This window comes from Aquila chrysaetos, chromosome 2 (genome assembly GCF_900496995.4).
Source record: "Aquila chrysaetos chrysaetos chromosome 2, bAquChr1.4, whole genome shotgun sequence".
In the NCBI taxonomy this organism is placed as follows: Eukaryota; Metazoa; Chordata; class Aves; order Accipitriformes; family Accipitridae; genus Aquila; species Aquila chrysaetos.
Genome location: NC_044005.1, coordinates 71154078 through 71177357, shown reverse-complemented (window position 1 = coordinate 71177357; position 23280 = coordinate 71154078). Strand labels below are relative to the sequence as shown.

Genomic DNA, 23280 nt, shown 5'->3' with positions numbered 1-23280 from the left:
CTCGCAATCTGAGATTTAGGAAAACTCCAAGAGCTGTTGTATCCATCTGTTCTTGACAGTCATGAAGGCATTCACATCTTAGTAAGAAAGAACTGCGCTTACCTTCGGAATATTAATAAATCCAGTATATTCAGAGGGGGTACAGGGTCAGCTGTCCTGTGGGTGCATGAAGGCATTCAGATTCAGGCATAATGAAGTGCAAAAGAGAACTGGCTGTAAGACCCTTAGCAAATGTTTTCTAAGGCTCAAGTAGTTTGGGAAGAACTATGCTTGACTTAACATTTGCAAAGATCATCCCCTCATCCTTCAACAGGACACAGCTGGGATGTTTTATCCTGAATCCTACCTTATACCTGATTCTGGCTGCTGACCTTAGACTGAGGCTCTGCAGAGCCTCTTGAGGATTGTTTTTTTTCTGGCATGCCACAATCATAATCTCAATGATGAAGGAAAGCATATGGTAGTATTCATATGTTTGAGGATCTAGCAAGAATCTGAAGTATCTTTATATGTTACGCCTAATTGTCATAGAGGTTTCTGATCAATAGTGTAAAGTTTTGTAGAAATCATGTTTTGCATTTTAATTGACTTGCATTGTGAAGAGGAGTGTGCTTGGTTTCTATTTTAAACAGTATCGAGAGATGATCAGTGTACTGAGAGTCCCAGCAGCAGGGTGAGTGCCGTGCATGTCTTGGAACATGAGGCTTCAGCCCTGTCAACACACACAGTGTAAAACATGTCCAGAAGGCCAGAGACAACCTCTTTTAAAATTATTTTCTCTTTACTGCTTAATATAATGGACTGGGGAAAAGCTATGTGGTCAGAACACAACGTGCTTGTTGCTAAGATTGTTGGACTTCTGTCCACTGTTGGACTTCTATTTTGCTGATTTAAATCAGTTGACCCCTTTGTCCTGTCCTGCTGCTGTTTTCCATGTACTTTGTGGTAGCTGCATGAGAGGACTCTGCCCACCCATGTGGAGTGGGGCAGAAGACTGGAGTGAAAGAGGGAGACTTAATCCTCCTGTGGCTGTGTGAAAGCCAGATCTCCTGTGGCTCTATTCCTTTTTAATTTTCCTTTATAATAACCCAGGAAAATGTGACTCTCTGGCACTGTCAAGCACAGAGAATGGGATCCAAAGCAATGCGCAGGCTTGGCATTGAGTAGGAAAGGCAGAGGGGGAGGAGCTGAAATCCCACGGTTGTGGGGGCAGTTTTGGTTTGCAGAAAGGAATCTTTATCCACCTCCCTCTGCAGTGGCTTCTTTTCTGGGCAATCCTTGGTGCTGAAGACCAGCCTTTCAAATGAGGTAGCAGGGCTACCTGTTTGCTTTCACAGCATGTCCACAGGAGGAGATGGTGATGCTAACATCTTATTTAGACCCCATCCACATCGCTAAAGGGAGCGTCGCTGGCCTAGGCCCTGTGAAGCAGCGTGGCTCACCTCCATGCTGCTTCGCTCCCCCTTTCTAGAAGGGATTAGCTGTCCTCCGGCAGCACTGGCGCTGCTTGGGCCCTGGACGGGCACAGCAGCTCTAGAGACAGAGGGATTGCTTTGTATGTGCATGCTCTGTTCCAAACACCTGAAACTGCCATATCCCCCTGAGAATATTTATTTTGTGCCCCAAGAGTGGCATGAAGGAATCTGAGGGCATCTCAGGGCAAGAGACCTCACTGAAAACCTTGGAGGACTCTGAGGGCACAGGGAGCCAAAGAGGGCACCGTCTCACCCGTAGCATCTAAAAGGAGCAAAGCCATCCCCTGGGCTGCCGCGAGGTTCGGTCGCAGACAGAAATGGGTGAATCATTCCCAAGAAAGCTGAGGACTGACCTATTGCTTGGGCTGTGTGGATGGCCGTGAGGACAAGGAGTCAGGAGGGATGCCCGTGATGCTCTCCTGTCATGCAGCCTTGCCTAGGAGGTGAGAGTTGAGTTCAGCACCTTCCTATTACATTTATGGAACCGCACAAGCAATAGTCAGTGTGTTTTCCTATATGTGCAATGAGGGTGCATGTTTTTGATTTTTAATTCAGCTGTGGAGCCAAGCAAAGGGGTCGGGAGAGAGGCACAGGTTCCTGCCCTTTGGATGTTTGCTGTGCATGATCTGCTTGTGTTGACTGTGCAGAGATTGGAGCAGACATTCAACAAGAACAACATGAAAAGAAGGAGGCAGAGATACAAGAGCGCATTGAAAAAATGAAAGCTGAACTTTGGGCTCAGGTAAATTAAATTATGCTCCTGTCATTTAAATTATGATTATTCTTTGGAATAATTGGTATAGCATAAAGAGAGTCAATAAAGAACTTTGAGGTCACTGCTGTAGAGCTGTCATTAATCTCCTTCTTTGTTCACAGACTTCTGTGTGCACCTATTTCTCCAGTTTCTGATCACAACAAAACATACTTTGAATTAATAACAAATTTTACATCTGGTCTGAAAATGGCCTCTAAAGCACACAGAAATTATCGGTCATTAAAGCTGTTCCCCATAGTGCTATATAATATTCTGAAACTGCCCTTTATGTTACATATATGTATAGTGGTTACGACCATGGCAGCTCAATGCTATTGTGTGGCCACATTTTAACAGGAATCACTGCAATAAAATTGCCAAATGGTCCAAAATGTATTTTGCCATCTGGTTTTAAATTTAACTTGCTCTGATTTCTTAAATAGAAAATACAGAACTATTGCTTATGTAACCTCTGCTTCATCTTAATAGGATGTTAATAGAAGGTGAGCAGCTGTACTTAAATAATAACTTGTTTTAAAGGCTGAAATGCACAAGGAAGATGCAGTGGATAAAGCTCTCAAAGAGGCAGCCGCTAACCACAGTGCGTTTGTACAAGACCTTAAACAAAAACTTGGAAAGGAATTAAGGGTATGAACCAGTTTGCTTTCATTACTGTGGAAATAGCGAGCATGACAGAACCATGTGTTTGACAACCAAGAATGTCATTCTACTTAAAAAAAAAAAGGGGGGGGGGGTTAATGCTTGCCATAACCAGGACCTTCATTCATCTGAGATTTGAACTCTAGTGCCAGGAGAAGCACTTGGCTGAAAGATGACTGGCTTTGTCATTGTGCTAGATAAGATGTGAGCTTGAGCTAGCTGCATTTTTAATTCACTTTCAGCACATTTCACTTTTTTTTTTTTTTTTTTTTTTTTTTTAATCAAATGAAGTTTGTGGACTTCGTTGAAAATTCCTTGTCAGGCCTTGATTCAGCCAGCCACTGAAACTGATTAGGTGCATTTCTTAAGGGCAGTTAAATACAGGCATAACTTTAAATCTGTCCTGAGGTTTCATGCCCATTGAAGCTAGAAAGGTGTTTAACTGATTTACTGAACCTGGACCCTAAGTGGGGTGGAGGAGAAGGAAAACAGCCAGCATATGTATATTCCTAAATGAAGCACAGCAACTGTAGCTTTGAATTTCTATATATGCTTAGCACATGCTTTATATGGCTGTTTGGATAGCTGAGAAAAGACTCAGAGATATACAGAGAGAAAGGAAGGCAACTGCCTTCTGGATCTGAGCCTTCCTGCTTTCTGCACCGCTTCACAGGGCTTTTTACCCCTAGAGCATCCGAGCACTCTTCAGTCAGGCACTCTGCAGTCCATCTAACACCTGTCATCCTTAGTCTTGCAGCCTACCACTGGCGGATGAAGGGTGCACAGAGTGTTTTGCTTTGGAATTTTATTTTATACAAGTTTCTAAATAGCTATCTGTTTATACTGCAGGCAGTCAAAGCAATGGCCTTGGCATCTCAAGAGGAAAAGCAGGGAGGTTTACAGTGGTCTTAAGTTTCCGGCTGAGTTCATTCCATTTTATGGAGCTGTTTTCCAAGGGAGCTCTGTCTTTTGCTGTGATAGCATCTGCCGACAATAGCTGGCAGAAGCTCCGTTCCTCGTGTTTAACTGTTCAATTACTTGCCGTAAGCCTATTATATATCTTCGTAGACCTGAGTGCTCAGGATTTGAACATGTACCATTTGTCCTGATAACATTGGCTCCAGTGACTAAGGACTAGGGAGTAGATACAGAATTCTACAGTTGAAACAAAAGAAGAGGCAGATATTACCAAAGTAATTGCAAGATGCTTTAGATTTGGTGGTTTGTGTTTCTTGCAGTTAATTTTAAGACGTGTCTTAACAGTGAGCTAATTGCTCACTAGCAGCCCACTCGGAGAGGTGGTAGCAGAAAATTTACTCAGCATCTGTCTAAGCAAACAGATAGTGGCAGCCAATAAGACATGAATGAGTGATTGAAGTGTTTTTATGTGTAGGATAGGCCAAAGACAACTGCTTTCAGCTGGTAGCCTCAGGAATAGCTTTTTGCAGCAGTGCTGATGTGGGTGTTCCACTACCACTAATGGTCAAATGGCTTTAGTTAGGCTGCTTGTAGGCAGGTCCGTTATTTGTCACTCCTCATGACAGCAATAGACAAACCACCAGTATCCACAACAATACACAGAATACAGAGCTTGTAGTTGGGTGTGCAAAAGATTTATGGCAAACCTCATGTAACTCTGCTCATCCTGTATGAGAAAACCCACCAACATCTAAGCAGCCAGAGCTTTTCCAAGAATGTCTTGCCACTTCCACAGAGGATGTGCTTGTCAGGGGGTCTTGGAAAGAACTGTGAATGGTGGCAAAGCGGTGTAGATCACTGAGCAGTGAGTTAAGTGGGTTGGATTCCTTTCCTGGATGGTCAGGCTTGGCATCATAGGCATAGCCTATGATGGCAACAGAGGTAGATTGGTATATATTTAGTTGTCTGAGATTCCAGATGTATCTATGTCGATCCAGACCACCTAAGATTAGTGTTGTCATACCTTTATTTATCAGCCCGAGCAATATCTTGCTGACAAGCATACAAAGGACCAGGCGGCTTCTCCATCTCACTCTAAAACCATGTCACTGGCCATGTGAGCTTGTAAACAAAATACACGAGGAAACTTTTTGCACCTTATGTAGAAAACATGGATGATGTGGAATGATGCTACAGTAAGTCACTGTAATTGCCCCATAATATTTTCCTGAAATCTGTTCTGCTGGGCTTTGCCGGGGATTGTTTAAAGACAAATGAACAGTAAGTTGTTGTCACTACTTACATCTACTTTTAACTTTGCTTAAGGAAGAGGTGAGGAAGGCGAAGGCAGAGATGCAGCAGTACATGGAGGATGAGCGGAAGAGAGAGGCTGAAGCTGCAGAGCAGCGCATGGCTCACAGAATTCAGTGCACCCTCATGGAGTGTGCCCGGGAGAAGATGCAGGCGGTGGCCGAAGCCAGGAAACAGGAGAGGGAGGCGGCCCTGAAGGAAGCAGCCAGGCAGCACAGGTAGTCTTAGTGTTTCCCCTGACTTGGCTGGCAAACATGCTCTGCTGAAGAAAATGACTGGGATTGCATCAGTATTGCTCAGATGCAGGTCTTCTAGGAAAAGACCGATAGACCCTTTAGAAAAAAATGTAATTGGAAATGTCAAATGACCAGCAAGAGTTGCAGGCTTACTCTCTCTCCCTGATGCCCCATGTAGAAATAAAACATATTTTGTTCCTAAAAGCAAGTATCACAAAGCCAGCCAAGGGTCAAAAAGTTTTGCTTTTTATGGCTGATTTAGAGTAATCAGAAATAAATATTTCAGGGGCCTATTGTGCCTTTCATCTATGCAAAACTGAAAAATACGTGTTCATATGGAGATCTGCAGGGCGCAGGAGATTCTACCCTTAGAGATTAAGTGTTGTGAATGAAACAGCTTTGATGTCAAAATAATAACACACCCCTCTCCCTTAAGAGTAGAATACATTTCATTTTTTGAAAGCACAAACAACAAAATAACACTATACACTGGCAATGAAAAGATCAGTTCAGGTGTGTTCCTTTGTAAGATGCTTTTTTTTCCCTGAACAGTCTCACACTTAAGTTTTTGATCCATTATTTAATACCTTCATTTTCACTATTGAAAAATGCCCTTTCTGACAAAGATAAACCACATTCCGCATAAACTTAGCTGGTCTCTTTAACTTCTCATGTTAGCAGAGTTCTGCGAAAATATCTCCAGCAAAGTGGAGGGAACAATAACAAAGGCCAGAAATTGTTTTCTCTGCATTGAAGTACTCTGTTCAATAACCTTAATGCATGCCTGATGCACCATTCTTTACTTGTCCCTGAGCCAACTCTGGTGAATAGCACCCATAATGTTTTGACTACCTAGTATAAATTATGTTTTAATACTGACTTGCTAGCACAATGATGTTCTCCGTACCACTTAAACAAAATTACAGATGAATCTGTAGTCCAGAAATCATTCTTAGATTTCACTTCAAGACAGCATTTTTACTTTGGGGCAGAATTGTTCAAAGTCTATTTGAAAATCAGTGTGTACTTACGTGCTAGCTCAAAAAGAGACCTGAATGAAGAGTGAAGTAGTAATCCTTTATATTTTTCATTTGGAAGAAAGCATCATTAAATTATCACTGGATGCGACACATGCAGAAATAGAATCTTCTGCAGCTGCCTTTCTCTGCGTCATCAGTGGCCTTCTTTTACCCTATTTTGTTTCAGAGGTGAAATCATCAAGTGCTGATTTCGTGTGTATTTGTAGTTGAATAAGAGAGGTTTTACAACAACCTGAATAGACTTAAATTGTTTTTTAAATAATCTTTAATAGCAGGTGTTCCCTACAAATCTTTTCTTCTTTTTCTTTTTTAAATAGAAAGCACTTAGAGCAACTCAAAGAAGAAAGTATGTTAGCTGAGGAACTATACCGTAAGAGTATAGAGCAATTAAACACAGAAAAATGTCATGAGTTTAATATTGCCCTGAGTGTCGCACAAAAAGAGAATCAGATTGAGACTGAAAAACAGCTCAAAGAAGCAGAGACCGTCCATCTTGATGAGCTGGAAAAAGTGATGGCTACACTGAAAGCAGCAGAAGAACAGGTAAAGACTCTGACACAAAAACTGGAAAAGATGACAGATTGGAAGGACAGCCTGGAAACTGAAATACAAGCAACAAGACAAGCTTTTCAAAAGTATATTGATGCCACATTTCCTAACCTGTCCCCTGGACAAGCAGATTTTATTCTGCCATTCAGAAAAGCATTTGAGCAGAAGGAGACCCCAGAAGAAGCAGAGAACAGTGACAAGGAATATAAGAGAACTAGTATTAGAAGTGCAAGATTCACAGCCATGGCTAAACAGAACTACAAATAGGTGATGCTGAAAAATAAAATCATTTCTGTTCACTGAATTATATCAGTGTGGTTAGAATGATACAGAGAAAAATGACCACCACTATATCAAATAATGAAGTGATGAGCCATGTTTAGAAATTATGCATCAATTTTTGTTTTGCAAATGCTAGGGTAGAGTTTGGAACATGTAGCACTTGAGGAGCTTCCCAGTGAGTTCTCCTTGAGAAGGAAAAAATCTGAAAATCTGGTCAGAAAATCTGTCACTTAGTTAAGCATCAGCACTTGGACTGATGTGAGGACTGTTGGTTCTGCCCCTGAATAGTGGGGTATGGAGTAAGACACACAAGCTTTGAACACCTGCAGCTTGGGTTCTGAGATTTACAGGGCAGTTATTCTATGTAACAGTGTGTATGTCTATGTAGAGTACTTGCAAGTGAATGTTTACATGATCTGAAAACTCACCTGGCTCGAGAGACAGACACCTGTTGGGCAAAAAGTGTGTGCCAGCAGGCATGCAAAATAATTTTCCTGTGGCAGGACTCAAGTTTATCTATGCACACGTGCTTGAAGCCTGCGTGGCTTTAGGCCAGCTTCAATACATTGATCGGATCTGAGGTTCAGCCTGCCTCAATATCTGATTTGTCTTCACTGTGTAATAAGACTTCTCACAGCATTTGCTTAATATTCCCTAAAGCTTTGTGTCTATCTCATTTGTTACCTGTTAACCTGAAAACACTGTGTAGCATCTTGAGTGTGAGCTGAGGAACGTAAAGGAGCTGGTCTTTACTGTAGGTGATAGGAAGTATAATATGGTGAAGGAAACTCTCCGTAGGCATCATGTTTAAGGGAATTTTTAAGAGAAGTCTGTGCAGCCTTCTTTCCTCATGCTCAAAAACAACACCAGAAAACAAAAAAGCAGAATAATCTCACAGTTAGCCACCACTCTACCAAATTAAGAGGACAAGTGAAGTCACTGATTTCTTATGGAGCAGTTTAATTCATATAAAATACTTTGAACAGATACTTGGCACTCTCTGGTACTATTTCTGACCTAAATGCCTGTAAAACCTTACCTCACTGAATTGTGGAAGCTTTTTCTGTGGGGAGCTGATGCTCCCTGTTCATTTCCCCTCTTATGCTCCTGATGAAAAGAATCCAGACTTCATGCTCACAGTTGTCTAATCAAATGCATAAACTGCACAGAGCCCAACATAAAACTCGTGTTTACATTTTAAAAGTTCTTCAGCAGTCTGAAATGTTCCATAAGCTCTATAAACCATTTTTTAAAGAAAACATTTACACATGCATTAAGCATAAAAATCTTTTGAAAGTACAGGAGTAAAGTACTGGAACTCAAGTACTAGCAGCTGCATCATGAAATACATAAAGCTGATGAATGATCTCTGTTGGGTTAGCTGATTAAAGGCTCACCTCAGCACACACCATGGAGCCCAGAGGCACAGCGGCAGCTGGGGGGAACCCCAACAACCCAGTCAGAGGAACAAGCCTCCAGTCCAGCCGCATGGACTGGGAGTGAGACCCACCACCATGAGTCAACAGGAGAGGCTTTCTAGAGCACCTTGCAGACTGAGGGTGGATACAGCCTGGAGGTATGGGACTTCATATGGGATGCAGGGAAGAGCATCTTGGGATTGTACGGGCATTGTACAAAGGCTTTTTATGGGATGTTTAGGGAAAGAACCAAAGGTGGGGAAAGGGGGATCAAGGTGTTTTGGGGAAGAAAAAGAGTGGGAAAAGAGAGGAATAAGGGGATAAAAGAGGCTGGTTACGTGTGAACGGGCTGGTCATAGCTGACCATGCCCTGAGCCTGATTAGTGCAGTCTGTCCTGTCTTCCCATTGAACTAAATTTCTAACTTTTCCTGGGTGCAGGGCTTTCTCTGCGTGCATATATATGCGTGGAGGTCTACCTGCCAGCAGCTGGAGTTGGACCACAGATGACAGGGGCTTTGGGCTCAGGGTGCCAGCAATTGGAGAGACTGGAGTGCATCTTATGTGGGTACGCATGTCAGTGTGTAATTACTAGCAAATATCAGGACAGGCTAGCTGACAAATAGGCTAAGAGGGGTGGGAGCCAAGTGATGGAGTGGCCATAAATCTAAGATACTGGAGAGACCAGAGCATCTGAGATTTGGCTACTTGAGGGAACCAGGTGGTCAAAGCCAGTGACTGGAGAGGCTGTGAGGTCTGAGGGTTGGCTACTGGTAAGGTCGTAAGTCTGGACCAGCTACCAGACATGCTGTTTGCATGCACGTGTCTGTACATGAGGCAACATGCGGGGCAATTCTGCATCTTGCATGTCAGAAAACCAAGATGATGATGAAGTTTTCAACTCCCTTTGAACAAACAGTTCAAGTTCTCTTATAGTGATAGATAAGTAGATTTTTTTTGTTATTCTCTACTGGGAAGGATATAATACAAACATCATATAGCTCTGCAGTGCCTTACTGTTAGCATTTGTTTCAGAAAAAAAGAAGTCACCCTGTCTTTACAGGCTTAGCCCACATTTTATCTGGGATACAGTGGCTGGTGCAGATCGTGGCTGTCTACAGGGGTAAGTGTTCTCTGTGATGGACCTTAGTCATGGGTACCTCAGTCATCCAGACAAGACCACGGGCCCCTGTGAGTGCACATCCCAGGCCCCTCCTGACCTACAGCCTTGGGGGCATGTTTGGAGACAAGCAGCAGGGGCTCGAGATCTGGTCAGCTGTGTCTATACATCTATATACTGCAGGCACGTTCTGGGGTGGACTTACTCACCAGTGTATGCACAGCATATACAGCATGTAACAGTCTGTCAGACACTGGCATTGCTTCTCATTGCTTTTTGGAAAAGGAAAAACACTGGTTTACTGCTTTCAAATGTCAAGGTGAAGTTGTGTTGGCTCTGCTTAGAAACAGCATGTCCTCTTAAGTCTGTGTGCTTGGTTGTGTAGAGATAAAAGGAGCCACAGCTTGGCCTAAGTGATTAGCTCTGCAGTATAAATGGATAGACAAGATAGCAAGCAGTAGAATCACTATGGGATCTGGAGAGCAATTGCCCATGGACACTGGTATTTCAATGAAGTATTTTAGAAAGTATTGTATCTAATTAAGCCTGATTTAAGAGATTTTTTTCTTGTTCTTCTAGTTGTACTCACTGCACAATATTAATTATGGTTGACTGGCAAGGTGAAAAAAAGGCCGTTTTTCATATTCTATAAGTTTCTGCATGTCAGATACTTAACTAATGAAATCTGTGAGTACACGAGCTATTGGTAGCTAATAAAAATCAGGAGTTCAGACATACAAGCAAGCCTTTCATTGCATGAAGCAGAGACAGCATATGTTTGTTGGCTTGATTTTGTTCCTGTTTGAGAAGGATTGCAGCATGAAAAGTAACACTACCCACTTTACTTGCACTCTGAATCAGAGAGAGTGTGAATACATGCTTTTTGACTGTCTGAATGATGCAAATAAAGAAGCTTTCAGATAACATCTGGACGTTAGGGTGCTGGTGATGGCACATACTGATGGCGGAGTGCATGAGACAAAGCCTAGAATGGGGAGCTATAATGCTGCAATGAATAATACAGAAAGCAGGATTTCCTTATTAGTCATTCAGGAGATGTCTAAAATTGCCAGAAAGTACCATAGTCTCAGGAACAGTGAAACTTTCTGTCTAAGGCAATGCTATAAAAGACTGAAAAGTGGGTTGTCTAATTACTGTAGCCCAGCAGCTGAACTAGTAGGGAACTGTGGAGTACAGCTGATAAGCGGCTAATTAATAAACTAGAGACATCTTGCTCGTTAGTCCCTCAAAGCTCTGCCGAAGAGATCTGTGATGTCTTAAAAGGAGGATATGCAGATTGTGAAATCTCTGAATGCCTGGCATGGAGAAATGAAGTGTGAAAGGAACTAATGATGCTGGTAACATTTGGAGTGTGAGCGCACGCTGTCTGTGTGTGTGAGGCAATTAAGGAACCGCAGCGCCTCATGGACAACTGACCGCAGAACGAATACACTCTGTCTATGCATGGATGTAGTGTACCCACACAGATATAAACCCAGTAATTGTGATTTAAGTTACTGATGTGATTTCCTTTGCTGGACTTAATTAACAACAGCTCAGTGTTACGTTTGCTGCTAGTTAAAATACAGATTGAGTAAAGGAATATGAGTGACTAATCACAAAATGTATCAAGTGACTGGTGGGATATGCAGATGCTCGAGAAACTGGCATTGATATTGGCTATTAATACAGTACATGGGTGTTTTGGGGATATCTAGGCAGGGTTCTGCCTGGGGACATGGTGGCAGTGACCAGAGGGAAAGACAAATCCTAGAAGGAAGACTGGGCCAACAACAATGATAGGAACATCCTAGGGAGTGAGGAAACCTGTGCATCCTCCATTGAAGTTTACTGAGACCAGCAGTTAACACATCACCTTAGCTTGCTTTGGGCCAGTGAGCAAACCAAGAGTTAGGTAAACAGCTTGAATAACAACAGCTAGTAAACTAACTCCAAGTAGAAGAATAAATAAAATTGCTGTACCCTAACTGTAACATGGCCTGCCCAAGTCTTCGCACTTCTAGCTGATCATCAACAGTTTGTCTTGTTGTTATTAAAACAGTCTCTAGCACTTTGTTTTGGCTTCTTCTAAGAGTACAGCTGTCTTGTTCTTATTACTGGATCTTGCCTCTCTTTTGTGTACTTGGACTTTTCCAACATACAGCTGCAGTCCTCTTTTATGCTTGCCCTAAAACTTGAGTGACTAGAAAAAAATCCTACCCATCAAGGTGTCTGAGCACCATATTTTTCCATTATTTTTCTCATAAGATTACATTCTTCCTTGCTCTAGTAAACTTTCCAAAAGGCACAGGCACTTTCAGTTTGTTTATTTGAAAACTTAAGCCACACTATGAATGGAATATTGCTGGCCAAAGTTGAGCTCCACTTCATTCTGTCTTCTCTCACAGCTTCTCAGGAACTTATACTGCTGATGCCAGATTAGTTGCAGGGCTCTGGGTATTACTGTTGCTAGCCACAAAACCTGTAGTCCCTTCCCTGTGCTGCCTATGGCATCCCACAATGATTCCTGATTGTTGCGGTTTGGGGTTTTTTTCCTCACGTGCCAAGTACTGCAAGTATTAGGTTCTGGAAAAGAGTAGTTTAACTCTGAGGCTAGCATCTGAGCTACTTTGACTCTATACTTAAGGTGTTAACCATCTTTGATATCTTTCTGATAGTCCCTCTTTAGTATGAGGTTTATAATCCTGATTTATACCCAGTTCTGATTTTCAATATGGATTTAAAAGTTAGTGACCTGGACCTTCAGCCTTAAACTTCACCTTGAAGAGTCTTATAATTTCATTCTATCAGTACGAATCTGATGCTGACACATTTAGCTATTCTAGTGAGCACCTGAAGCCCTTCTGGACATACCCTTTAAAATACTAAATCTGTCTGTCCTTATTTCTGGGTCAGCTGACAAGATGTTTTCATCTCATCCATAAAACCTGTTTTCTGCTCTTCTGCTTCTGGCTGTGTCCTGGTTTTGCCTGGGATAGAGTTAATTTTCTTTCTAGTAGCTGGTATAGTGTTATGTTTTGGGTTCAGTATGAGAAGAATGTTGATAACACACTGATGTTTTCAGTTGTTGCTAAGTAGTGTTTAGACTAAGTCAAGGATTTTTCAGCTTCCCATGCCCAGCCAGCAAGAAAGCCGGAGGGGCACAAGAAGTTGGGAGGGGACACAGCCAGGGCAGCTGACCCAAACTGGCCAACAGGGTATATTCCATACCATGTGACGTCATGCCCAGTATATAAACTGGGGGGAGTTGGCCGGGGGGATCACCACTCAGGAACTAACTGGGCATCGGTCAGCGAGTGGTGAGCAATTGCATTGTGCATCACTTGTTTTGTATATTCCAATCCTTTTATTATTTTTATTATTGTTATTATTATCATTATCATCATTAGTTTCTTCCTTTCTGTTCTATTAAACTGTTCTTATCTCAACCCACAAGTTTTACTTTTTTTTTCCCAATTCCCTCCCCCATCTCACTGGGTGGGGGCGAAGTGAGTGAGCAGCTCTGTGGTGCTTAGTTGCTGGCTGGGGTTAAACCACGACAAGCTGAACCACCTCACCACTCACATTTGGTGACTTTTCAGGTGTTGCATCTCATTTCTCAGTTACGAAGGACATTTCTGATAGCAATAATAATCTCTACTTGAATGTATCCTTTCCTATATTTTGAGGAAACTGGTTTTCTGTATACTGTTGTATTATAAACACCTCCTTTGTATATAGGAATGAAATTTGGAGTCTTCTGAAATAAAGGTCATTGTAATAAGAGGAGATTAATTCTTAGAAAGGTTACCTGGACTAGAACATTTGATTGCATTAAACCTTTAGACCTAACTGTCATGAGAAATGACTGAGGAGTCGACTCTCAAAATACTCTTCAGCGGGATACACATTCTCTCACGTTCCCAGCCTGACTTGATAAATGATCTACATAAGCTGTTGTTTGCAGACATAGCTTTAAATAGCCTTGGAAAGTGTCTCTTGAAGGTCCCAAACCTCTTCCTCTAAGGTCTAACATCTTACTTCTGACAGCCAAATACTTGCTCTTTCTGGCTTGTGACTTTCACTGGCCGCAAGGATGGAGGAATCAAGATGCCAACACTTGTTAACTAAAGTAAGCTAGCTAGAAGGTCTCCCTAACCATATTTTCTAGATTCAAAGCTTAATTCAGGTGTGTTCAACAGGCTTTCATAAAACATGAATTCAAACAGAAGTGCTTTTAGATGGTGCAAGTAACGGGTGTGCAAGTAAATGCATTACTACTGTTCTCATGCCCCATTCCCTTTAACCTGACTTCTAACCCAGGAGATATGGTGAGGGCATGACAGGTATGTTCCTTTGTTCTCTGTGTCACTGCAGTGAATCCTGGTCAGACCACCTGGATACAAGCATACTCTTGATTATGAGTGCATGGTTATGAGAATGTGAGTGAAACCAATTTTGTTTTAAATTAAATTTGCCCATGAAATGTAATACACAAGAAGAGAGCCCTTTGTGTTCGAGGAAGAGGAGGGTATAACACTGAAAAGGTACTGCAAAGGGAAGTCATAATGCTCCTTCAAGTCTTTTCATTAGTTTGTTGTTAAGTAGAACCAACCTGCACTCTCAAAGCCAATGCTCTCTCAATTCTTGTTTCACTAGGTAAAAAAAGGAGCACTTTTTCTTTTGGGCACCGGCTCACAGTATTTAAGGCACTTTATGGCTAAGGTTGCTTTACAGTCTTTATAGTAACAAACATGGGTGCAAGGTAATGACTTAGAAGTGAATAATTTATACAGCTCATCTGGTACTTCAGCAGAAAAAGTATGAAAAATCCATAGCAGAAACTTGTGGAGGCTTTTGCCAAGTTATAGTAGGACATGCCATGGCTGAACATGTGTGCAAGTCGTCTGAAGATGGGCAGTCCTAGAAAAAGGAAAGTGTAGCTTATGGCACTTATGAAGAAGATTTTTATGAAGAGTTGCTGGCAAACACTACAGGAAAGTGTTAGAAAATATCTGAGGTCTGCAAACTCGCTAACGCAAAAGAGCCAGGGTGCACATGTCTCAGGTATGTCAAAGCACTAACTAGGCTTGAAACATTTCCAGCATTGGCAAGGCTAATGTCTCAACACCAGCTGGGTCAGCACTGAATCTCCAGTGTCAATGTTGCTCAATGTACTGCAGGGCTACAAGGCAGCATTAAAGATAGGATCCTTTGCGGGTAAATCTTTGTACAGGCTCTCCCCATTTGTACAAAAGGAGGCTTTCCTCATTAAAACTGGGAAGTTACTCTGAACTTGGAGCTACATGTTGAAAACAGATTGTGCCCCTTCGCTTTCTGAATCAGGTAATAAAAGCACCCTCACTTTGCTAAACAGACATTAGCATTACCTACAAGTAAGGCCACATTTTCACAGAATGAAGTGTCCCATAGTAAAACTGGATTAAAGTATTGTCCTCCCCATCCTCCTGTATACTGGCCCAACTGTTTGCTGTGGTGCTGTGAACTGGATCAGGGACCTGATTCCTCTTTAAAAGGGGAGAGTTGAGAGTCTAGGCAACACAGGTATACGTAGATCTTCTATTATAAAACAGGACCTTTGCTCTTGATTCAATAGAGAACAAGGTAAATGCTTGCTGGCATGTTTAATGCATTATCATCAGTCATGTGGGGAATGCAGAGGAGGAGCTGGCTGTTGCTGTAATGTTTGTGTTAAGCTTTTCCTAAACTCTTTCACCTCTGAGATTGATTCTGGTTTGGTTTGTGTTGTTTTGGGCTTTTTTTACAAAACTTGTTTCTCCACTAGAAACTAGAAGTCACATTAATGATCACTTGTGAATAATAACTTGGACGAGTCTAGGCTTAAAGTTAACTGCCTGAGGTGTGATTCTTTACAGGGCAACTCTTGAATTCCACAACAGAAAATAAAACAAACTATAAATGTGTTTTAATTCTGACTTTCATCAATAAATATATTTAACCCAAACATTGCATCCTTGTGCTAATGAAGAAGAACCAGAAAGCAAAGACAACAGGTGCCATCACTGAGATGAGGAGGAGGAGGCAGTTCAAGGAAATAAAAAATAGCTGTGTCTCCCACTTCTTAATGTGTTTAATCAATATCAGAAAATAGCTGTTAAACCATTATTCTTGTGACCAGCTTATATTAGTTACGCATTCTATTTAGGGACTGATTAAATATAAACAGTAATTTGTCTATGGATAATTGAGAATGGAAACTGGGTTACATTCACGAATATATATACATTCAATAATATCCATCTCTTGGTTATTAAACAGATAGTGCTCTATATAAGACTTGCTGACCTCTCCTGAATAAAGACTCCTAAATGGTTTGGAATACTCTATTTGTTAATGAGAGAAATCTGATCTCCATCACAAACTGGACTGATCCTTTCTTCTGTTGCAAACCACGTTAGATGAAACTGATTGCTGTAGTCAAGAGCAGAAACTTCCCATGCCATCTCACAAACCATGTGAAAGAAACTGTGTTTCAAAGCATGACTCGGATAAGGCTATAATACTCAGTTCAGTTCAGTAAGTTGAGCTTTATAAGTGAAAGCTTGGAATTACTAACTTTACTGCCAAGGAAAAGTTCTTATGCCTTTAATTCTGCTGCCAGAAGGGGCTGCACTGGCAGGGTACTGGAGAGTTCCTGGCTGACTTTGTTGGAAAACTTGCAATGTTACAGAAACCACCAGCCACCCAGTCTGCTGCATATGGGACATGAACTGTAGTTCGCTGACATTATTACTGGTCAATTAGAGATGCACCCGTGTGACTGAGACCTTGATCTGTGTCTATGCTGTGCAAGCTGACACATGCTCTTGCAGGCTTGCCAATTCTGAACTGAGCTCCTTAGAGACCATCCTCTGCAGGGCTTTTACCGAGGACAATGAGGATTTGGATTCCTTTCATAGTATGATGTGGGACCACTATGATCTCGCCAGAGGATTCCTGGAAAGCTGCCAAAAAGACAGCAAAACTTTCTTTTATTACATTCACAAGGAAAATAACCTGGGATTCTCTACGCACACCGCACCAGCAGAGCTCTTTCAGTACGTGCCCCCAATCTTTTTAGCTTTAAATCCAAGGTTAAGATGTTGGAATGTACATTGTTCAAAGATCCTCCTGAACAAAAAGCTTCTAATACTGTAAAAGCCTGAAATCCTTAGTTTCATCTGTTTCTGTGCTTGGTTCTATCTAAGCAGCAATATGTCGAGTGACTTGGAGTGGGTCTTGAAAGTCTGGCAGTGGAAGAGGACATTCATGGTGTTGGAAGACTGCTTGAAAGAACTGAGCTCATTTGGAAGTGAATAACATGGGTTCAACTCTATAAGCCCTATAAGTTTCTAAAGTCCCTGCTGCTTGCTTCTTTTTTTTCTTTACTAAAATTATTTTTCCTTTGAGAATACTAAAACTGTGTATCTTTCTTTTCCTCTAGTAAAAAAAAAATGGCTTTTGGATACTGTAATCCTGAACATAGAAGCAGTATGCATCTTATTTTAATTGCCTTGCAGCCTTACGTAGGACAAAAAGAGCTCTGCTTCTGCAATTTACTGATCTGTTCTCACCCAAATGCTGGCACAGGAAGCAGACTGGAAAACCTGGGAGGTATGTTACTGTCTAAAGCCCAGGGGAAGAGCGAGAACCATTACGACCCCACAGGGAGAATGGCAGCTGGTGTTAGGTGGTGGCTTTTTCTTGGTTCTCAGTGTGTTCCTGTCAGGCCTCTTCCCTCTTGGACAGGAAGTGTTTTGGTAAATCCAATTTATGGCATTAAGGAGTGTCTGAGTTCAAACATGCTGTGCGGATTTGTCACTGTGAGCAAGGCTCCCAGCGCTGCTGCAGATCTCCTTCCACAACTCTGGGCACTAATGCTCTTACAGCACCTTCTAGTGAATTATCTTTTAAAAGTTGGAATTGTCCTTCTAGTAAAAAGTCTTGCTGGCATGTGCCGGAAAAGCTGGATGTCAGCTGGTATCAGTGTGACTTTTTACTGAGGCTGGCAAAACTCTTCTCCTTTCCCCTTTCTTTGCAGGCTATCTTAATGAATCTGATATGTGTGGACCACAGAAGTGGCGAGTCTGCTGAGACTGATTCTATGATTCTATGACTGTCAAAAGAATTGACAAGAGTTTAAGAGCCACTTTCTTGAATGTATGCTGGAGGCAGGAACCTCTTGAAGAATATTTTGCAGCAGTTTCTTTCTCCCTCCCCCTGGAAATGACAGTCATACGGTGTCACTGTTTGTGCACACACAGTATGTATGCAGAAGGGAGGCACCACAACATTTTCTTTAAAGTATTTCAATGGTTTTGACTAATCTACTGGAGTCAGAGCCAAGGAACCAGAACCAGCACAGAAATGTGTGAAATTCTGGGGAATTATGATACGCATATACAGTCATCTCTTTGCTTTATTTCACCCTCACACACACCCCCCCACGCTGTAAGCATAGCCCATTTTTCTTACCTGTTTTATTTTCTTCTCTTCTTGGCTTCAAATGGTGGAAATGTTCACTCTGCTACTGTCAGTACAGATAAGAGGGAAACCTCTTTCTTTAGCTGCGGGCCTCTAGTTAGCCCCAAGTCTTCCATGGGACATGGAAACAGCTTTTTCCTTCACATGCTGGTCAGAAGCCCCTTCTGCAGCTCATTGCAAGGCTGCACTGAGTTACCAGGGTAGGGAATTTTTTTACAAGCAAAGTAGTCCGATGACTGCCTCACCCCACAGATAACCACAAATGTGTGTGCTAGGAATATCTGTCTTCATTAGAAGTAGGGGATGCAATGCAGGAACAAAGCAAGAGGCTATTTCATGTCTGCTCTGAACACAATAACATTCCAGTCTTGTATTGTGTAAATGTTTGATCTGCTGCTCTTATTTTAAGGTGTGGCTTGGGTAGGTTCTGCTTGATTGGGACATAATCAGGTTTACTGCCAGATATGCCCATTGATATGTAGTTATTAACTCAAGCTTTTTGGGGAAGTATTACATTGTGGGTGTTTTTCAGGCACTTTTCTAGAAGAAGTCTGATATAGAGAGGATACAGATCTTAGCAGGCTGTAAACTTATATACTTATTTTGATATTCTGTATTTATTTACCCATTTAGATGTCCATTATCTAGAATGCTATGAAGCCTCCAGCATAAGCAAGAGGTCAAATAAATGACCAGTGGTCTTTCAGCAAAACGTCCTTCCAGATTTTCACAGCTACTTTTGAGAACAGTTTGTGTATTCAGGGCTGTCCACAAAGCTTAGAAATAAGCTTTAATGCCTGTGTGGGCTTCCTTCAAAAACTAGGGGAAAGAAGATATTCTTCAGTGCGAAGTAAAAGGGGATGTCCTTTTGCGGAGCCGTATAGCTGGCTGGAGGAGTTGAAGGTCTTCTGAAGTAAAGAACTGTGTGAAGTGCAGCCACCAGGCTTAGAACTGGCATGAAAATCCTTGCTTTTCTCAAAGTGTCCAGTTTTACAAATCTGTAAGTTACTGCTTTGATAGTGTACGTCAAAGCTCAATCCTGAGTTCTGTCTTTGTGAAATACACTCGTGTCAATACTTAACATGTGTTGTCTTTTAAACCTCAGGCTAGAGGCCACTTACATTTTAAATTAATTCTACCCCTAATTGATCTTTGAAAAGAGGTTATGAAACCTGAAGTTTCACGGTTATGTTTAAGTCCTAAGTTGTCTTTAGTTTATAGCTTCCAGTAAATCTGCAGGTAAAAATCTCTGTAAGTTCTCAGCCTGGTGTGTGCAAGCTTAAAGACAGCTAATGTGATGTGTCTTTCATTAACACAAATGACTCAGTCCTTCAAACACTATAAAACAAGAATTTTACAATCAGATTAAGCTGATAATTGAGAGACTAAAGGAACTATACTCGCTTAAGAATAGAGAAACTACATGAAATTGAGCTAGGAGCAGCATTTCAAGATTACGACTGCTTAAACTTCAGCAATATGGTGACACACAGGTGGAGAGAATTAAATGAAGGTCAAAAAGATGAACAAAGCCAGACCAGAGATAAAGCCCACAGAAAACTAACTAAAGCCACGGAAGAAAAGCCAAACAAGACTTCCTTGTCTGTCCTACAAAGCTGATCACACCTAGATGATCACCCAGATGACCCAGTTTAACTATTTCTAAGAACAACTATCCTTTGTCCATTACTGGGGGGCCTAAGAGTGAAATAGCATGAAGTTGCACATGTGTTAAGCTCGAACTAACCACGAAGAATAGTATAAAGAAACTTGGTTGAACAGAGAGCATTATGCTTTATGGTTAGCTGGTTCAAAATTTGTTTCAGTGAGATAATCCCATTCAGTTTTCAAATGGAACAACACAAGAGTTCAGCTAGTCAAGGAAAATTGGGCTGTGACAGAAACTATTGTGAGGCTTTTTTTTTTGTACATAAATATTGTGTTTAAGGGTGTTTGGTTTAGCTTAAAAGACCACCTGACAACAAATCTAAATTGTCTTCTAAAGCAGAGCCTAATATTCCATAGTAGAGGAAAAAATCAAACTCAGATCTTCAGAGATTTTAGTGGATTATCTATAATACCTCTTCTCTCACGTGCAGAAAGCCCACAATTTGCAACACTGGTGTGGGATACTCATCTAGGTAGGTGAAAGTCCTTAGGCCACCCTCAGAGTGGGATGTAAGTAGCTGTTTCAGGACTCACAAGACTTGCAAAAGCTAAGAATTCTGAAAAGTGAATAAACTATATGCAGTTCAACCTTGAAAGGATTGCTTGGCTCCAGCAGGAGTGAAAATGAGAGATTAACTTCCCTCTTGATCTCTCCCTAGGTTAGAACACAGCAAGGGCACTTCTCCTGAGAGGCCAAATACTGACCACACCTTCTCTTGGTCCACGTCTGGGTGGACAGAGGAGTTCATTGTTGCTTGGGCTTGGATTGAAGATTTGGGCGACAAGGTAAGACCTAGGGTCTGAAAGGCAAAAACAGGAATGGAAATCAGGACAGGTGATTTCCACACCAGTGAGTGAGTTCTGCAAAGCTATAAGGAAGGCTGCCGTCAGTAGAGGTCCAAGTCAGGTATATGAAGTCTTTGTTTCTAATGCAGCCAGCTATAACCAGTTATCTTATTACAATACCTACTAGGAACTCTGGGAGATGTCAGTTAGGATGCTCTGGGCTTAAATATATTTCTTACAGCTTTCAGCTCTTCTTGGTTGATGCTTCAGACCAAGACAGATATTAGCATGCTACCTCCCTCATGTGCAGGTATCCATATGTGCCTGTCAAGATGTGTGTAACTTATTAATAATCTTCCTCCTAGGCACCACTACAGATATCTCTAGAAGAAATTCTGATTAAAATGAGACTTAATGTTGACAAAGAAACAGGGTGGTTGTGTAGAAGTGTGGTCTGCTTCAGGACGAGGGGGTTGTGCCATTGCCTGGTGACTCTCTTGAAATGATGGCTGCCTCTGATGCTACAAGGGAGCAGGTCATGCTCATTGCTGATGGTTATGTCTTTTGCATCCTAGTATCTCCACATGGAGCTGTTACTAAGGAAATGCCAGAGGAAGCAACTGGGACAGCTTTGGCAGCAAGAACTCAATGAGAACATAGGGATTTTCTTTTTGCTTTTTCCAAGTAGTCCTAGATGTTGCAAATGACCAACTGGAAAATGCTGCCCAGGATGAGGGCTTTTTGGAAGCTGTTGCTTCACATTATATTTCTCAGTAAAGCAATGTCTTCCTGCAGCACAGGAGAGCATTTGTCTTATATATCTATAAATACTTATGTCGTGGTTTAACGCCAGTCAGCAACTGAGCACCACGCAGCCGTTCACTCAGGTCCCCCCCCACGCAGTGAGATGGGGGAGAAAATCGGGAAAAGAAGTAAAACTCATGGGTTGAGATAAGAACGGTTTAATAGAACAGAAAAGAGGAAACTAATAATGATAATACTAATAAAATTACAATAGTAATAATAAAATGATTAGAATATACAAGTAATGCACAATGCAATTGCTCACCACCCACCGATCAACGCCCAGTTACTCCCCAAGCGGCGATCCCCCACCCCCACTCCCCCCAGTTTATATACTGGGCGTGACATCACATGGTATGGAATACCCCATTGGCCAGTTTGGGTCAGCTGCCCTGGCTGTGTCCTGTGCCAACTTCTTGTGCCCCTCCAGCTTTCTTGCTGGCTGGGCATGAGAAGCTGAAAAATCCTTGACTTTAGACTAAACACTACTTAGCAACAACTGAAAACATCAGTGTTATCAACATTCTTCTCATACCTAACTCAAAAACATAGCACTGTACCAGCTACTAGGAAGATAATTAACTCTATCCCAGCTGAAACCAGGACAACTTAAAACTCTTGTAATCTGCCATTAAGACTTCCTGTGCTCAAAATGATCTACCAGCAGATCTGTTTCTCACTGCCCCAAAACTGTAAAGTGTAGGTACTCTGTTCTCAAAACCCTCCTGAGCTCTGTGCCGTGGTCTTACACTGGAGTCAGTCTGTACGTCTGTATGGCCTCCAGCTTACACCTTGATAAGGACAAAGAAATCTCCAGTTTCACTTCAGTTTTCTCCTTGTCATGGGAAGGAGCTGAATGGAAGGCCAGAGGGAGTCAGCATGGTAAACTGTCCTAGCAAAGAACTTTCAAAATTTCTTACAAGACATGTCTTTGATTCAAAGCAAAACTATCTGTCTTTCTCAAATGTTTGTGCATGCCAAGGAACAGTACCCCTGTCCTTGTTTCAGCAAGAGGGACTTAATGACCATCTCTAAGTCCTTTTTGGTCACATTTTATGTCTATGGTTAAGTGCTTACTTCTACATCACATGTTTTCTGTACTTGTAATTTTACAGATTGGTTTTCTATCTCCTCAGGATATTTTCTGTCTAAATATTGTTTTCATTTCTATTATCAAGATTAGCTGACATGTCAGATTGAAAAAACAGTCACAGCTGGCCAATGCTGAGTATCTGTAGAAAAGTCATAGAATTAATTTCTAAACTAAAAGGTAAGAAATGCTAATTCAGCAATCCTTCTGGTTTTCTAAGAGTTTCCAGGCATCCCCTGATGTTAAAATACCACTTTTTTTCCAGTCCTTAGTGCTGCTTTTGAAGATCGTTACAAACAGGCACAGCCCTCTAAAGAGTTATTCTGCCAAGTTTTCAGCACAAATTGACAGGATCTTAAGCCTTAATAGCTGCTCTAGGGGAGAGAAGCTGCACTGGGAATAGAATTGCTTTTGGGCAACAAAATTCAGAATTCTGGAGAAGGATTTGCGAATTTGTACATAACTGCAAGGGTATCCATTTGGTTCCCAGCTCATTTCTTGACATGGGGAAAACGCTGCAGGGAGGGCTCTGGAGTAGTGTGCATAATAAACCCTTGCCCTCCCTGTCTGATTCACTGATCGTTCCCTTCCTTTCTGACAGATGAATGAAGAGCATCTTTGTACATCAGTGAGAAGCCTGTAGCTGTGTAAAAGTGAGCTGAGTGA

General features: G+C 41.7%; 1 protein-coding gene across 6 annotated transcripts in view; it reads left to right on the top strand.

The window, feature by feature from the left end:
- The window catches only part of C2H6orf163 (chromosome 2 C6orf163 homolog), a 32661-nt gene that overhangs the window by 2905 nt on the left and 6476 nt on the right, over window positions 1-23280 (top strand). For 2 of the 6 annotated variants that reach the window (XM_030000509.2, XM_030000500.2), the window contains exons 3-6: window positions 2123-2217; window positions 2770-2877; window positions 5134-5336; window positions 6712-8378. In XM_030000509.2, the coding sequence (XP_029856369.1) occupies window positions 2123-2217; window positions 2770-2877; window positions 5134-5336; window positions 6712-7210 (905 nt within the window). In that variant the 3' untranslated portion in view covers window positions 7211-8378. Of the gene's footprint in view, window positions 1-2122; window positions 2218-2769; window positions 2878-5133; window positions 5337-6711; window positions 8379-8527; window positions 8867-9082; window positions 9210-9704; window positions 12523-23280 lie in introns of those variants that run through there. The other 4 variants (XR_003921388.1, XR_003921387.1, XR_003921389.1 and 1 more) reach the window with 4 other exon arrangements.